Source organism: Folsomia candida, unplaced genomic scaffold (genome assembly GCF_002217175.1).
Source record: "Folsomia candida strain VU population unplaced genomic scaffold, ASM221717v1 Fcan01_Sc001, whole genome shotgun sequence".
NCBI lineage: Eukaryota > Metazoa > Arthropoda > Collembola > Entomobryomorpha > Isotomidae > Folsomia > Folsomia candida.
This window is the reverse complement of record NW_019091193.1, coordinates 16,679,843-16,696,989: the sequence shown is the minus strand read 5'-3', so window position 1 is coordinate 16,696,989 and position 17,147 is coordinate 16,679,843. Positions and strand designations below refer to the sequence as shown.

Sequence of the window (17,147 nt, the reverse complement as noted above, 5' to 3'; positions counted from 1 at the left end):
AAACTCAACTCACTCAAAATATATACATAACTGGATGCAACGAACCAAGAGTTCTCAAAAGTATTCTAACGAGCACAACTCAAGAGTCCGTCATATCATTTTGAAATATACCATACAACATATCGTGTTTTGGCCAGAAGATCAAACATTTTTAACAAACACATCTTGAGTCACACGAGCTGACTGAATTGATGAAGCTCAACCAAGACACTTCAAGTTTCTGGTTAGAAGCAATAGCAAAATCTGAATTCGAACATCTGCAATACTGCAGAAATCGTAAGGACCTTGATATGATCTCGTTATAGCAAGTGGTTATCCATTGTTCTTTGAAATGTGACCAACTTTCCCCTCTCCTTAGGATGTTTCATTATTAAATATATGAGTAAATTCGTTAAATCATTGTCTACCTCATACATAAAAAGTGTGTGCCATTGGCGTGGGCCCTATAGGCGTGGGGTACGTTTTACGATGTAGGTAGTTTGCAGTGGTGAAAGGCGAAGAGGTGAAAGTGGTCCATTCCGTGCCTGGTCGGTGAAATCGCAGACTTTTGCCATTGCACACGAGGAGGAAGGAGAGAAATCGCTATTTCTTCTCGGATGAGGAGAGGAACTTGCGCAAGAAGCGGTGGTTGTTCTGCTGCTTCTCTTCTGCTGCCACTGCTGCTGGTCGTATAAGCTGGCTGGCTGGCTCACTAAGCTATGTGTGAATCCTCTTCTGCGTCTAAAGAGGGACGGATGAAATGATTGCATTCATTGGAGTCCCAGCAGCACGGCGAGAGAGTCAGCGAAAACCCACCAGCGGAGAAAGTGAGCCAGTGCAGTGGCTGCTGTAGCCCAGATCTGAGGCGAGAGAGTGAGAGTGAGGATGGATGAGTCTGTCTCTCCTCATCATTTCCCTCTCCTTGGCCGTCTTCCACTTTCTCTATACCAAAGCCACCTTGCAATCTCCGCTACACCCTCCGTTCTATAAAGTCGTCCCGGCAAGGATGTAGACTCTTAGCAAGCAAGTGGTTAAGCAGGATTGAGCCCTTTCTCAAGAAAGTTGTCCGTGTTGGGGTCTCAAGTCTACACAGATCCAAAATCGACGAAATCCGGGCTCATAGCCAGTTCGTTATGTTATATAAGTAGTAGTTTCTGTATAATGGTAACCTTCCCCTAGTCTCGCATAATTTAATGTGATCGGTTGTCCTGAGTGCTGCGCTCATGACAAAATTCAATCACTTTCAACACCTCCGTCTCAACTGTCTCAACCTTTGCGGCTCGCAATTGAGTTAATTTTAAGAAATTCCCAGTAATCTCATTTGGTTGTGCAAGTTATGACTGAGGTTAAATCAACGACGACGAAGACGACATCGGAAAAATGTGCCGCTCGTCTTCGGATTGCAATTTCTCTCTAAACATTTACCTCACTTGGAACCGTTCTTAATTTGAACGTCACACAACGAGCAACTCATCGCCGTCCTCAACTCACCACGATAATGTACCGCCCGTGTGAAATTACTTAAGGCAGTGATGTAACCCAAACACCTGTGCTGTTGTATCCTCACCCCGAACACTGGATTAAGAGGAACAAGAATTAAGTTCAGCTCAAGAGCCGTTACACCCATACGACGAACTCCCAAGCGTCATCACCAATGCAACAAACACAGTATAATAATGTTTTGGCACTGCGGAAACTTCCCAAGGACGGAGAATTCAACCGTTTTCGTCGAAGGAAATGGGTATGGATGATGGCAGTCATTGATGCGGTGAGTGGCGATTGGTGTCAAATATAGTTATACATTTTATATACATCCTCATATCTCATAAGACGTATGGACGTCATATCATGCACGCACATGCATAAATAAGCACATATGCAATACGTGTTCAAGCAAAAGCATATCATTCATCGAGTTCATGCCAATTTCGCATTTTTCAGAAAAGGAGCAAAACCTCTCGAAGCATTTGTTATTCCGAGTGTGTGAGATTTATCGAAATTGAAGTCTATCATTTCATGAACAACTGGACCACTCCACGTAACCGAGTTCCCGGCTCCGATTTGAGGAGAGTTTGCTGCGTTGCGTTGTCATTTCTCTGGTCGGAGAGACACTTTTCCATTAGAGTTTAGGAGAATGGTATCAAATAGCGCAATAACAAGATTTTGTTAGCACACTACATTATACGAGCTGTTGTTTATCTCCTCCCAAATCCAACTTTCATCCTACAAATGTGCCGTTGTGTTGGCAGCCAATCGGACTATAAATACATGTTGAGCATACCTACGATACACACATACAGAGCTTTGGCACGTTCAGCCAAATGTTCATGATCCGATCTTTTTGACACAACTTTTCCCATTATACTTATGGCCTACTGTAAGGACTTGAAAGTGACCCAAGGCTACTACACAAGTATAATATAGTCCAGAGCTTCCGTGACTCTTGTGACAATGTGGTGTGAACGTGAGCAGTTTTTGCAATAATAATGAAATGAAAGGATATTCAGTAATTGAATTGCTAGAGCCAAAAACAGTCGCTTACGCAAACGTAAACGCAGCTTCCTTATGCACCTTTATTCTATACCTACAGCGGTCAGGCAGAGTTGGTTTTGAGGGGGAAAGACGGACAAGTTTATATATTCGCACGTACATGTATTATGTATGACAGTGACAGGAAGAGTCCGATGCAACCGAGGAGAAAGTAATGTGTTTCTGATGGTTTTCCTATCTTTAATGATGAACCAAGCTGAATCCTTGGAATAAGAAATATTAATGATAATATTTCTTATGTCAAGCACGGCTACATTTATTCTTCAGCAGCCCAACATTAAATTATTAGCTCCCATTCAGTTAATTTTGGTGTTTACACAGTTGAGTCCATCGATTGAAAGGGGCATTGGCGAGCGATCCATTATAGAATAATTGTACGAATAGAAGGAACCATTTTGGAGTATCCTGCCATCCGGCGTCCAGACGGTGCCTCCATTATTGCAATATATTTGAAAAAGGGACCTTGGAGGGAGGAATAATGGAAGACATTAGTACTATTCAGTTCAGACTTATATACCATCCTTTTTTTCTGTCATGATTTTTGGCACTTTTCCATCTACTCATGGCATTACTGGGTCTGTGTGTCTATAGTTGATTTACTTATTGTGGTTGTTGGTGGACAACCTGGGAGTTCTGTTGAGGTTCTGACTGAAAGCAAGTGACAATGGACAAGGCAGAACACTGGGTTTGCAAATTCCACAACTTAATTTATCAGAAAGCTTTTGGCCTAAAATGGATAAATTGTCCAATCCAATAAAAGTATACGTGCTTCTTTAGGCTGCTCCAGCAGAGAATGATGAACGAGGAGGATAAGCTATGCTAGAAATTCTTGACTTTTATCCATTAACGTGTATCTAATATTACGCCGAATTGGGAACATTCATTCCAACTCAGTCTCTCATTATTATTTAGTTGTTTCTAAGAATTTTGCACAATGGCCTGAAGTCCTTGTAGCTACCACTTGACTCGGGGAACGCCGAGTTGTGGTGGAACAGCAATTTAGGCAAGAACAACAACACACAATTTCAGAAAGTCTTTCGCGTGAGTGGTCTGGCAGTACTCTGATTCTGCTGCTGCTACAGTTCGCAAAAATTCCACCAAGCTCTGAATTGCGTATACGTATGTATGTAGGCTCTTGCTTTCTCCCACTGCTACCAAGCAGGCGGTTGTCCACCAGCAAAAACGGAGAGATTTACGAATGAGATGATAACCCCAGGCTTATACTTTCTTTCACTCAGGTTCTGGCCATCATGGTGATGGGGAGGTTCTTTCACTATGTTTCAAACGATGCCAGAATAAGCAACACGCCTCCGGAATCCGAACTAAAAGGTTTGTACACATTTTTTTGCTGTTTTACCCGAATTGTATTTAATTTATTTTAATTTTCTGCTTCTAAAAACACAATGAATGGAGAACGCCAGAAACTGGCAAGACGTTGTGTTGGATGGAATTAATTAATTATTCTCATTCTTTCTTTCTTTGCTTTTAATCACTTCAATATGTTCACTCACTTCACTTCAAAATGAGAATCGTCATCGGAGGAAATTAAGAAATACAAATGATACCAAGATCTGAAAGAACTATGCTTCCACTTTCCTTAAGAGAAAGCATATGCTCCTGGAGCTATGTAAATGCATGTACCTGCATTTCATATTTATTTTCAAATTACAGACCGAATAACTCTCTTATGGACCTGGTTCGCAATCTTGGGTGCTTATGTGTGCCAGTTGTTGATGGCCATCGCTCTTATAATATCAACGCAAATGGTAAGTCCTTTGATAATACAGCGATTTTGAATAATTTCTCCATAAGCATTTCTTAAGAAGATTACACGAAATTAGTTTTGTTCTACTAATTTTTGTGCTATCGAACACTGATTTTAGAGATATCAGGCAGGAGATATACTTTTACGGAATACTAATCTTGTTTTATTGATTTACATTGATGAAGTTAAAAGAAAACAAATACATGCATACACGGCCTTGGTGGCATAATATTGATTAAATGCTGTAACGCAGACCAAAGAGAAAGAAAGTAGAAACAGTCCATAAATCAATGTGCGATAATTTTCAGAATAACGAAAACCATCAGAAAAACTCATTAACCATTGTGTTTTGTGAAAGGATCGGCTATATGGAGCAAAAAGTTTTACATGTATGACTAGTATGACATGTATGACATGTATGACTTTCTTTGTATGGATGCATACAAAGAAAGTCCAGCTTAAAAACTAATCAGTAGCACGGAACGTTTGGTGAAAATGTTATGCAAATAAACGGAAGCAATTACCACGGTCAACTAATAAGCATACTAACGCACAGAATACAGTAATTCTCTCGATACATTTTCAGAAAAATCTAATCCATGATTAACATTCATCCCATGAGTTTTGTATATGTAGCTTGAAAAATGGAATCATGGAATACTACAAAACTTCTACGGTGGACAAATAAATCATTAGCTACTAACTACAACATTTATAACACATATGTATACAATACATAACACATAATACACGTAACATACATAATACAACAGTTATTATAATTGTTGTTAATAATTATTAGTATAATAACCCATCCACCCACCTCACTTAATAGACCCACCAAAGTTCTCACCTATAGACAATTGTATAGTCTACTTTTAAGTGCAATGCAAACATTAAATAATCCACAATGATACTGATGAAGAGGAAACTGACGCACGGAGAAAGTCTGATAATAAGACTTTCTCCGTGAATAAGACGGTCTTCTCTGTACCGTAATTGTATGCTAACTTTCATATTTACATAGGTACAAATACACGAGTATGGGTAAATTTGAGCAGCTTTCCGTGCATGAAGTAATTTAACAACAAGTGCAAATTGTATCCTCTGGAAAGGCCATACTTTTCGGGGAACAAATAGAACGCCATTTTCCTCGGATGCTAACATAATAGCATATCGTAACCCTGAATTTTCTTGCCTTGGGCATTGTATTGCAACTTATAGCACTATTTATAATACCTTAAGTCATGAAAGCAATATGGGTTAGCTCTAAATTCAGCCGTTCTTTGAAGTAATTAGGAAAACTTGTCATGTTTGTAATTTCCCAAACGGTGCACAAGCCAAAGTATTAAGTGTACCTTTGGGAATATACACGGACAAACTTATCGTCGCATATCGTTTAATGTCCTTGTGTGTATCATGTCGTTTTGTCTTATTTCAGAATGACACGGATATAGCTCTCGGGAACTGCCAGCTTTACGTCTACGGTTCGCAAAATTTACATATATATCTGTACATTTTCGTCATAAAGTCGCACATTACTTTGTACCACCTCGATTCTTATAAATAATTGAACAAATATTTATTTCAGGTTGCCACGCCCTCAACATTTACACGTTTGTGGAAACAGTGAGTGGTTTTACTCGTTTGTTCATAATTATATTGATATCTACATATTTAAAAACGAGACTACATAGTTCTCAATTAAAATTTACAAATTAGACTGAAAGCGTCACTATGATATTGGACTCAAATGTGTGATATGTTTTTCAGGTGATAGTAGTATACGACATTTTTAGGGGTACATTTTTTCAAGGGATGGCGATACTCGTAACCGTATTGGTCACTGGCAAGATTTTGTTTAGAACCGCCATGGTCTTTGCCGTCAAACTCTTTATGAAAGACCTTGGTCGTCCGTCCTGTACCTGCAGTCATAATCGTGCCAATGCCAATCACACAGCCGTTGCGGTGTAAGTCAACGTATTTAATAAAAAAATTACATATCATCTGCATATGTATGCATGAAGAATTTGATGGTTAATTAGGCTGTTAATTTGCATTTTACACATTCTTCCGTCACTAATGATTGTTTTTGTCTTTGATTTACAGGGATGTGGATGAAAGCAACCTTTTGTCACGGCAGTCATGGCCGAGTAGATAAAACGAGTTATCCTAACCTACACATAGTATAAAAGTCAGTCGTCTAGAACGAGGAGTTGATCTTCGAAGTGACTCATTAGTGTCATTTGAATTTATTGGATGTGAAATTTCAGAATGTCATATAATGTGCGCTAATAGGTCAATAAGACTTCTTCTGACTAATTTGAGAACTATTGCATAGAGCAGCTCAATACAGCCCGTAAAGCTAAAGACCTCAAGTCCTAGCACTATAAAATAAAATAATATGTAGATACAAGGTTTTATAACTTATGTGTGTAAAGAAACCGAAAAGTTCAACAGACCAAGTTTCCTCATTTTTCTTAAATGATGCAAGTCGTTCTTGTTGGCAAACTCTCTTTCCTGTCCAGGTCATCCTAACCTTTTGCATACGTGCAATGTTTGCTGCGTATTCAACGTTTGACTAAGATGAAGAAATGTTGTAATTTTCATCTAGAAAATTACAACCTTACCTTGATTGCTTAATTGGACACATATTCTACTGTTATCTGGGGCTGACCTACATTCCTATAATAAATAAGCTCAAACTACTGCAATTGTACAAGAATGAGATTTGTATAGTTTCCCAGTACTTTATAGCTTATACTTATCGTTAGTTTCACCTTACGGTTAGTTAGAACTATGTATTAGAAAATCATATTGTATTTATATTATAAAAGTTATGCTTCTTAAATATTTTGAGAATATTTCCAACTATCGAAAGTACGCATTAAGGTTTTTAGCCGAAAAACTTCTTATTAAATCGAACGAGTTGTTGTTTATGTCGATTCTTGTACATGTATCCTTCCGTCTTAAAAGAAGACACAATTTTGCTGGTTGTTAACGATAGAAATAGGATTGCAGTTACGAAATAGAGAGTGACGGAAACAACATAGACATTTCTTTCTTCAAGGCCTTGACTAGAAATACATTAATAAATTTATACTATTTACTAGAGTGAGTCGATCAGGTTAGAAGAGGACTCAGATTGCTCCATGAGACGTTATTACAACTGCGAGCATGAAATTTTTGATGATAATTGTTGGAGTGCTGAATTGAGTTTTAAACAAACAAAAAACTATCGTACTACTAGAATTCGTAGGAATCAATTAGATAAGTCAACACTACTGAGCAATATGATTGGAGGTTCTATGTCGTAACAAAATGTGAGCGTCCTGTTTCAAATATTATATATATACTGAATTTAGATAATTAAGTGAAAGACACGAGATAACTGTATTAATATAACTGTTGTGAAGTTAAACATCAGAGAAAATGAAACAATAAACCAAAATAAAACCAACACTACTTCATTTTGGGAATCAATGATAAATAATAACTTTGCTCTGCCAATCACTGGGACCTTGTCTGTCCATGTCTAATTGTGAAGCTCGCCAGACTCATATAAATTTGGCATGGGATTAAATCTGTCGTTCTCTTCCATCAATCTGTAAGGTCAGAATGAATGAATCTGGTGCACTTTCGATATAGCCCCCATTTTCATGGCATATGAACAATGAATTAATAAACAATCGTCACTCGCAAGATGAAGAATCCATTAGTGTTACTAATCATAATCTAAACTATTACAGTAACTGGTAAAAGATTTGTGTACGTCATACGGATTTCCAGTCCTTGTGCAAAGTGCAGATTGGCAGCATTAATACAGTCCCATGGTCCTCAAACAGTCACTTGAGTGCGTGTCTGTCTGATCAAATCCTTGAATAACAGAAAGAGGGAGGAATAATAATCACAGAATAATATTCTGTGACGTGTCGGGGAGAAAATTCTATGTTGGTTGAGCTGATTTTGATTACGATTTTCAGGGAGCAAGATCTCTCTTCAACCACTTTATATCCTCTCAGAAATATATTTGTATAAGTATAAAATTCTTAATGGGATTCTATTCTCAAACTATAGGTAATAACTTACCAAAACTAGTGCCAAACCCATTAGTCCCAGTGAAAATATATTCGTTTTCGTGGTTTGTGCCAAATCTCTGGGTCTTTGTGTAATGGTCTGCCCATTTTTCATCTACCAGATTGAGTTTTCATAACCGACGACGTTTTCAATGCGCTGATTGTGCATGCATATTTCTTTTCCACATTTTTCCAATCTACAATATTTATATGCTCACATAAAAAGGTTCAAGTTCTCACCAGAAGAAAATCTATTACATCTAGCATTTCAAGAAAAAAGATGGTCAGCATTTCAAAATTTATACATAACCATCAGAGAGTCAAGTGAGAAATTTAAAGCTGCGGAAATAGTAATGAAGATTTGAAAATGCAAAATATTGACTTATTTACATATCAATACACATCTATATGAATGCGCACTAATTTTATAGTAATCGATCCATGCAAACAACAACGATTACTTTGTTGGACCCAAATGAAGTAATATTGGGTAATTACCTTTGGTAACAGCATTGCAGATCCAGAATAATGTGAAATATGACATAACTAATGGCCCAACACAATAATTGTGCATATTCATTACTAATCATTCCGCTAATTTGTTGCCGCCCTGAACTTGGCTTAAATATACGACGTACATGATTCATTACATGAGAATAAGCCCTGTCCACAAACAAATCTCAAGTACATTTATCCCGCAAAGTGTGCATCTACAGATGCAACGCCACATTCCTTGAAGAGCATTCAGCCACCGTTTGATGATTGGCTTAACATCTTTGTGGTGGTCACAGTGCAACTCAATTCCAATGAATAAGAGAAAACTGGCCGAGAGTTGTGGAGGGAGAACAAAGGGAGAAAGTGACGGTGAGAAATGGAGGAAATCAATGGGATCGTGCAGTGTGAGACGCCAAGCAAGTAGGCAGAAAGAGAGTAGCAGAATCTCGTACATGGAATCTTGCTTTCCCCTGCTTCTGAGGATGCCATATAAATAGACCACCAGACGCTAGCATTTTCCCACACACGTATATTTCGACTGTCTCCCAACCAAAGTCTTTTTCATCAATTTGAGAGAACGGCTCCAGCGAAATCGTCGAGAGGACGGGAATATATTATTATTACGTACGCCACCTTGCACAATAAACAGGATGGAGACGTGCACTCATGCATATATTTACCTTCTTATGAAAAGCGTGTGACCTTGGATCATTTAAAACAAATGCTGCCTCATGACTGACATCCCTGACAAAAACTTTGACAATTTAGACACGTTGAGTCCTCCATAAATGGAACCAGAAGTTTCTAAATTGTGACTTTGTAGCCGTATCAGAGATTCTGCAACTTGGGTCAGACAGGATGATTATATCATACGTGACGGTGTCCGTACCAAATAGGTAAGCTTCGGCAGGTGGATTTTAGATTTTTGAATCTCCATAAAAATAGGTCACAGGGCATGCAATTAGTGTAATAGAACAATAATTTTGAAACAAGTTGCCCCCAACCATCCGCTATGGCCATTATTGTGAGTCGGGGTAGGGGTCCGTAGTACAGAGATTTCTTCTTCATCTTTTGAGTTAGGAAGCTGAACTTTCGGATTATACACCATCTTGAGTGTCTCTAGGCGGCATTTTTCGGCGTTTAGCTCTCATGTCGAAAATGACCTTAACACCGGTCAATTTTCGCCATCTATATTTTCTCATGTTGTTGCAAGTACAATGTCAAGCCTCACATAGCCCTATAAATGGGGCATCGTTAGAAAGGTCTCGACGAGCAGATTATGAAAATATATGCTTTGTGGCGTCTGGGACGACTCCCTGATTTTTCTAAAACCAAAAAATGTCCCGTGACATTTTTATCATTGTCTCTTGTACATAATAAAATTTTTCACGAAATACCCAGAAGCATATGGGAAAGGCATCAAGCGAGCAAAAATACACGCAAAAAGGCAATAAGTCACTGAAAGAAAAAACGGCATGCATTTTTTTGTGAAGAGTATTTCTGAGAAATATGATATTGCAAAATCACCTATTTTTGACAGTTTCACTTACATTTAGCTTTCCAGCAAATTCGCATGAACTTGTGTAAACTGGTTGCAACTTAAATACGATCTATGAATATTTTTGTGCTACCCATATCTATACTACTGCGTATAGGGTATTTACTTATGTGACTTATCAAAGATGCTGCATTATTGAGGTTACGAACTGTAAGTTTCAGTCAGTTGCAAAAGATAAAGTATCATTTTATTCGGTGCATTTTGAGTCTTTGGCACGAACGTTTCATTGATTTTGCAGAGAGCAACGCACGAATGCTTTGAGAAACTTTCTTCCAATGTGGAAGTAATTAATCATTCCTTACACTTCATTTGTCATTGTTCCGTTGCTTAAGATTTGTGCTTAACACGCTTGTTCAACGTGGGATCGTCTAGATAGGTTATCACATAGGTTTTGCACTTGAGCATGAAATGTATTTTACATCAGACTCCATTTCCATGTTATAGTAGCGAATTCACCTGTCCGGGCACTGCACAAAACAAAGGCTGGAAGTAAACAAACAATTTAATGGAAAGCTTATATATGCTCCTCGTTCGGCTTTCCCCTTCGACAACAGATTGTTAAATTAATACGGATAAAAAAACACATTTGTAACAACAGCCTTTCCTTCCTTTGTTTGCATTTTTCATGAGTGTTCCCGGTCTCCAAGATCATAAACGCGTTACCTAAATTTCGAGAAAGGAAAACATCTTGAGCAATAAATTTTTGTTTGGACACAAATATTCCTTTCATTACAGGCCATAAATTATAGGTATGCATTGCAGAATAAAAACGTCTATTTTATTTTGGAAATATTTAAATACCGTTCTTTCTCCTAAATATCTATTTCACGTTAAATGAATTCATTGCACCTGACCTGAATTACTCCCATAGTCAGCGTTTGAGTATTTATCTTTGATATAAGATTTAAAGGATCAAATTGTGTACTTTTACAAAACCTCAACACAGTGGTTGATTGAATTTATGACGATTCCCTAGAATTTTGGCCAGAAGTGAACGTGAGTAAGTGGCTGTCCTGGGGCTTGGAATTAAACAGTGTCACAGTGAAAGTTGGAGAATGCTAAATCCTGTAACGAAGTTGAGTTCAAAGATAATGCATACAGATATGTTTGAGGATTCTTAAAACAAACTTGCTGCGGAACAGGCCATTTGGTTTGCCGGTGGTAATGTTATTTGATGCGATATGTATGTAGGTACATGCGTCTGACAGACTTCCTCGTGTGGTGAGAAACAATGTTTACAATCATTATTGAATTTGATATATTGTAAAGACTTATAGTGGCCTGCAATTAATTGGAACAAAGCCGAAGGCCTCGACTATTATCTAGGTGTGCTATCTGTCACGTAGCTACTACGGACAAACCTGTCCGGAGAAAGCAGTAGATGGAGAAAGTCGATATTTTGTTCGGTAGAATCCGTCGGGGAAAGCGGTCCGTCCTGCGTAGACTCTCAGCATCCTCAGACTCCTATCGGAACCACCTGCTGCTCTCTTATTGATCTCATCTCTCAAGAACTCCATGCACATAAATAAATATATAGACGCTTTCGCCAGTGTTTTTGCGAAAAGATGTCTGTCCTCACCTAATAATTTCTCCATTCTGGCAAAATTTCCTTAAATTCCTCAAATAGTGTCCAGCTCGCTTTCGTCCAATCCCACCTCTTTTTTCCTTTATTCTAATTTCCTTCCTTGCTCTTACCAAGTTTGCTAAATTCTCCGTAGTTTTCAACCGTCTTATTTGTCAACACTTCACTTCCAGCGAATCTTGGCCAGGTGAGCCCTAAATAAAACCCCGTGTGGGCGTTGGTATCCATCCATTACAAGATCTCCCTTGTGTCATGGTTGCATTCGTTTCATCTCGTTTTCATTATTCAATGGTATTCATCAGCACGTATTCTCAATCCAGTAATAGTGTCATAAGATTATTGACATAGTTTATTTAGTGTTCTCGACAATTTGATTTATTTTTACCAGGTTTCAACTCATTTGGGGCGTGCTATATAAATAAATATGAGTATGTTTTATATGCGTTTTGAGAAAAATAATGCCTCAGATATATTATATTACCCCATTCTAAAAATAACTGCTCCGACACTCAGATACAAAGCCTGCAGAAATTGCCAATTAATTAAATTTTATATAACATCTTGCTCTTTCTTTCAGTGGGCATATGACTGCTTGTTAGTTTCAAGTCTTTGTCAGTAACGGAGTACGACCTTTGGCAAGAGCATGTTCAACGAGGCATTCTACATGATGGCAGAGACCTTGGGAGACGAGCCGGATTTTTCTACCTTTGAGAACAAGACAGGGTTGGCAGAAGATATGAAATTCTTAGCGTCGATGCCAGAGTTGTGCGATGTCACTTTCCTCGTCGGCGATACCAGAGAACCTGTTTGCGCTGTGAAAGCTGTTCTTGCAGCACGGAGCAGGTAGGAAACATGTGTCATACTTTTCTATCTGTACGATGCCAAGCTGTACTATTTTAGTGAGAAACTTTTATTATCTCAAGGGTGTTCTACAAAATATTGTATCAGGCACCTTCTCCGCAGAAAAAGAAAGAGCAGCCACGGAGCGAAAATAAGCTTCGGCTGTTTTTGAAACGATCTTCAGAACCATTGTTGAATATGCAAACAGCGCAATCGAATAAACCATCGGTAAGCACCATAAAGTAACTGTCGTAATCTTTTTAATGCTCATAATGTAATATATGTAATTGCAAAGTTTTTAAAATTTTATCTTCATATTGACACTTTACATACGCGATTTATTTATTTCTGTGTATGTATAGGTAATGTATTCGTTGAAAAAGCTTATACAATGTATTTAAGTACTAGCTCACACTGCTGCTGACACATAACTGTTCCATGTTTTACAATTTGCATAAATAAAATTATGCGCTGACGTTGTTTGTATCGTTGGCATTTCTAGCGAGGATTTCAGCACCAACTGTCAACTATTTCAGAGGTGACACTTTTTCTTCGATATGATCTGTCTACTTCTGACTTGCTCTCTATTTTCTCTTCAATTTCTACTTTACCACAAACCATATTAACATTTCTCTGGTTGATTAGTAATTTTAAAACCCTTAATGTCATCTCCCTTGTTCTTACTCTTTCTCTCCTTTCTCACTTTCTCTCTCACACTTTCTATCTCTCTCTATATCTCTTTTCTATGTGTATGTATGTGTATCTTTCTAACATCTTTTAGCAATAAGTATGTAAATCTATAATGAGTACCTATTTATATATCTGCCTTATCTGTCCCATATAATCAAATTCGTCGATGCACAAACCCCGGCTGGTTGGTAACTGCAACCTGTAGTAAATCAGTTGCATCAGATCCCAACAATGTGACACCGATGGGATAAAACTATGTACCCAATAATAACCGCTTGTGTACACTGATTAACACTTGAGATTGCTCGCTCGTCTCTATCCCCCTTCCAAAGCATTGACTTCTCCCCACCCCCTGCACTGCAACTCTACATCACTCTTTGACCTTAAACTAGAACACAACCATTTACTTCTGAATTTATTTCGCAGCCACAACCACACCAAACTCTGATCATCGAAGAATTTGAACCTGATGTATTCCGGCGTAATTGAAATAATTTAAAATATAAAAAATTTTTAAAGTACCAAAAGGTACCTTTTGTATTAGTGTGAATTTAATTAATTTCGTATAAAATTTTCTCGAAAAATAGAGTTGATCGAGTATATTCACACAGGATACGTGACCCTGCAACCTCGCACACTGCTAGGCAAGTTCTTTATCTGCATCCCTTTATTTTCAATAGCTGCTACTTCCATTATAAAATAAAAGCAACCAGAACATAACAAACAGCATTGGGTCAGCCAAGATATTGGCACTTCAAGTTTTAATGAATATCAAATATCTATTAATTTTAGGTGTCATGAATGCGGCGGACTATTACGGGCTGGAAGAATTGCGGAAAGCTTGCATGGGTTTTGTTCAGTCCTGCATAAATGTTGGTAGGTTTAATTTAATACTTTTAATGGCGAAATAAAAATGAGGATTGGATTTCGTAATTTTGGTTTGGTATTATTTTTGCAGACACAGTTTGCGCGTAAGTTGTACATATTAATTTCGGGTAAAGTGGCGTTTGTGTACATATAAATATTGCTTAGTTTACTGGCCTCGGCAGAAAGATACATTCAGTACAAATGTACAAAATCACTGGTCCAAAAGGTATTAATAGTTATAAAACGTATATATGAAGCATTTAAACTAATTTATATCCCTATATATATGTATCTGTACGTTGTGATAAACTAGGTGCTAGAATTTGTAGACGAACATGGAACCGAAGTACTCAATTTGGTAAACAAAATTATTAATCGTTGGGCGAGCAGTAGAAATAGAATCTCACTTTTTTTGCTCTTTTAGGGATCATTCACTTTACTACCTCAACACGTCGTTCGATTAATTTTGTGTCGTGAAGAATTGAAAGCTGACGAATTTACAAAATTCCAGGTAAAAAAAACGTCGCGAGAAGAACGTTGATATACGAGATTCATAGCAATTATTCATTACATAAGATTTGTTTTCACGGATTAATAATTAACGGGTTATAGGCTGTATTGATGTGGGGCAAGAAATATTGCGACTGCAGTCCAGAAATTAACTTGAAGGATGTCATTGGTATGTCTTTGCTTTGGGAATTAAAAACATTTATTCCAAATTTTGCATATATTGGCCGGAACCAGGGTAGTCAATACCAAGGTACAAAATTTTGGTGCACAATCATTATTGTGCACCAAAATTTCCACTCGGACTATCTATTCATTTCATAAGTAAAGTAAAGATGAATTTAATTAACAATATTAACATGCAACGTGGACTTGATTTCGAAAATAGTCCTCCTCAGCAGTACAAAAAAATAGTTTTCAAAATTAGCTGTTAGAGTTTACTCGCCCGTACTTTCAATTTTCACCTTATAATACCAATTACCAAATTTAAAAATTAAATACATGTCTCCTCTTGGAACTGAAAATTTGAATAAAATTTCACATTTATTAATGGAAATTCCTGGTCCAAGGATCAAGCCCATCTATGACCTTGCTCCTCGAATATTGTAAATGTAGATAAATATTTTCTACTGTTATGCCGTTTAGCCGTTAGCCACAAAGACGGACAAATAAGCTGGCACAATTAAGTCCTGATTCGGGTAATAAATGGTGCTAATTTACATATAATTCTGGTTTCATGTAGCAAACTTCTTGGAATACATCCAGTTTCATAAGGTTCGTTTATTTAAATTTATGTAATGACGTACTTAACATATAAATGACGCTACAATTTTATGACTTAATAATTCAAACCAGTTGACAAACGCAGTTTAACATTTTAATTTAATACATTTCGCATAGTATTTAAATACAAGCAATTTCTTAATAGTAAATCACTAGTAAATTTCGCTAATTTGTGCTAAAACCGGAAAATTGAATATGTAAAACCGGTTTTGTAAAAACCAAACCAACATGTATTTCAAGTTACACCGGTTTACGGTTTGAATTCCCTATTGTAGCGTCTCCTACATTTGTTTCCCCATTTCATCGTCTTGACTTTTACGACTTGTATTGAAATCTTCACACGTAATAACGAACTTAATTCATTCATTAATTCATTCTCTAAGATCCCGGCCAACGTGCTAATGAAAGACATACACCCTTTAAGCGTCGTTCCTTATCACGGTGAGTTTGAAGCGTTATGATAATTAAATTTGGATCTAAATGAAATTAATGTTCATAATTTTTTAGTGTTGATGAACGCGTTGGCGTTCCAGGTTCGTGTCACAATGAACGAAGCCATAAAATTAGACTGATATGAATCCAAAAACTGACCTATCAATTTTATAACTTCCTATCGAAAATTGTCAGGCCGACCCCAGCTCAGTTGATTTCGCCAAGTTGTCACCAAATCGGGCTCGACGATCCACCGGAGGCCGTTCCATGTCAGTTCAGAGTTCTCTTGATCCGTACGGCAGCAACACAACCCTTAACTCCTCAGCTAGTAGCGAAATTGACAGCGGGAGGAAATCTTCAGGAGGTACTGATGCTGCTGGAGGAGATCAACCGGGTACTTCGCATCAAAAGAGTGAGTTTTTTGCAGATTAAAGACAAAATAGCCAGTCATGTATGCAAATATGATTATGACATTTATGACAGACAGATAACATAATGTAGCTCGTAGAAAGGTTAATTTATTAAATATTGAAAATTTCAGTTGTTTTTGAGCGGGTTCCATTGAAAGCGGTCATTGGCAAGAGAGATTCCTCTTCGTCCTGACAAACTACGAAAGAAATTTCACCGGAGGAAGAATTCCCTCAAGAATATCTTTGGTAAATCTAGCAGAATCTATAATTCATCCTGCACCTTTTTCCAGTTAACTCTGAAACACCTGACCTGACCAAATATATACACATACGACATACATATATCTTATGTTTTATCTCATTTATACGAAGCAACAACCATCAATTTACATACGTTTATCATCCACTTAAATAGAAGTAAAAAATAATTGAGCCAGAGATTATACTAGAAAGATCTATCAGGGCGTCCAAGTTCATATGCAACAAAGTGAATCAAATATTGCATTGGAAAAGTTAAACTCCATGACGTCAGGCTGAACAGAAGAAATTATAAAAGTTATCTACACAAGTCACCATGTGAAATCTGCATACAAAAATATTTTGTGGTGCATAT

The 17,147-nt window shown here is 37.5% G+C and overlaps 2 protein-coding genes across 3 annotated transcripts; both read left to right on the top strand.

Annotated features, from left to right (window-relative positions):
* The first annotated feature begins 749 nt into the window (after positions 1-749).
* On the top strand, positions 750-7,759 carry LOC110843222. The gene is made up of 7 exons (XM_022089186.2): positions 750-1,747; positions 3,768-3,858; positions 4,201-4,295; positions 5,736-5,781; positions 5,886-5,923; positions 6,068-6,264; positions 6,404-7,759. Exons 1-7 carry the CDS (start codon positions 1,634-1,636, stop codon positions 6,453-6,455), a joined length of 633 nt encoding a protein of 210 aa, XP_021944878.1. The 5' UTR covers positions 750-1,633; the 3' UTR covers positions 6,456-7,759.
* A 4,152-nt stretch (positions 7,760-11,911) lies between these two features.
* On the top strand, positions 11,912-17,102 carry LOC110855435 (serine-enriched protein). Of its 2 annotated transcripts, XM_022103850.2 has the most exons (17): positions 11,912-12,192; positions 12,583-12,848; positions 12,929-13,073; positions 13,348-13,383; positions 13,962-14,016; positions 14,123-14,179; positions 14,328-14,411; positions 14,494-14,506; positions 14,568-14,628; positions 14,716-14,760; positions 14,827-14,913; positions 15,015-15,081; positions 15,652-15,683; positions 16,076-16,133; positions 16,200-16,225; positions 16,320-16,536; positions 16,666-17,102. In XM_022103850.2, the coding sequence occupies exons 2-17, from the start codon at positions 12,649-12,651 to the stop codon at positions 16,725-16,727; spliced, it is 1,245 nt and encodes a 414-aa protein (XP_021959542.1). In that variant the 5' UTR covers positions 11,912-12,192; positions 12,583-12,648; the 3' UTR covers positions 16,728-17,102. The 2 variants fall into 2 exon arrangements, with proteins under 2 accessions (XP_021959542.1, XP_021959547.1); XM_022103855.2 differs by lacking the exon at positions 13,348-13,383.
* The last annotated feature ends 45 nt before the right edge of the window (positions 17,103-17,147 follow it).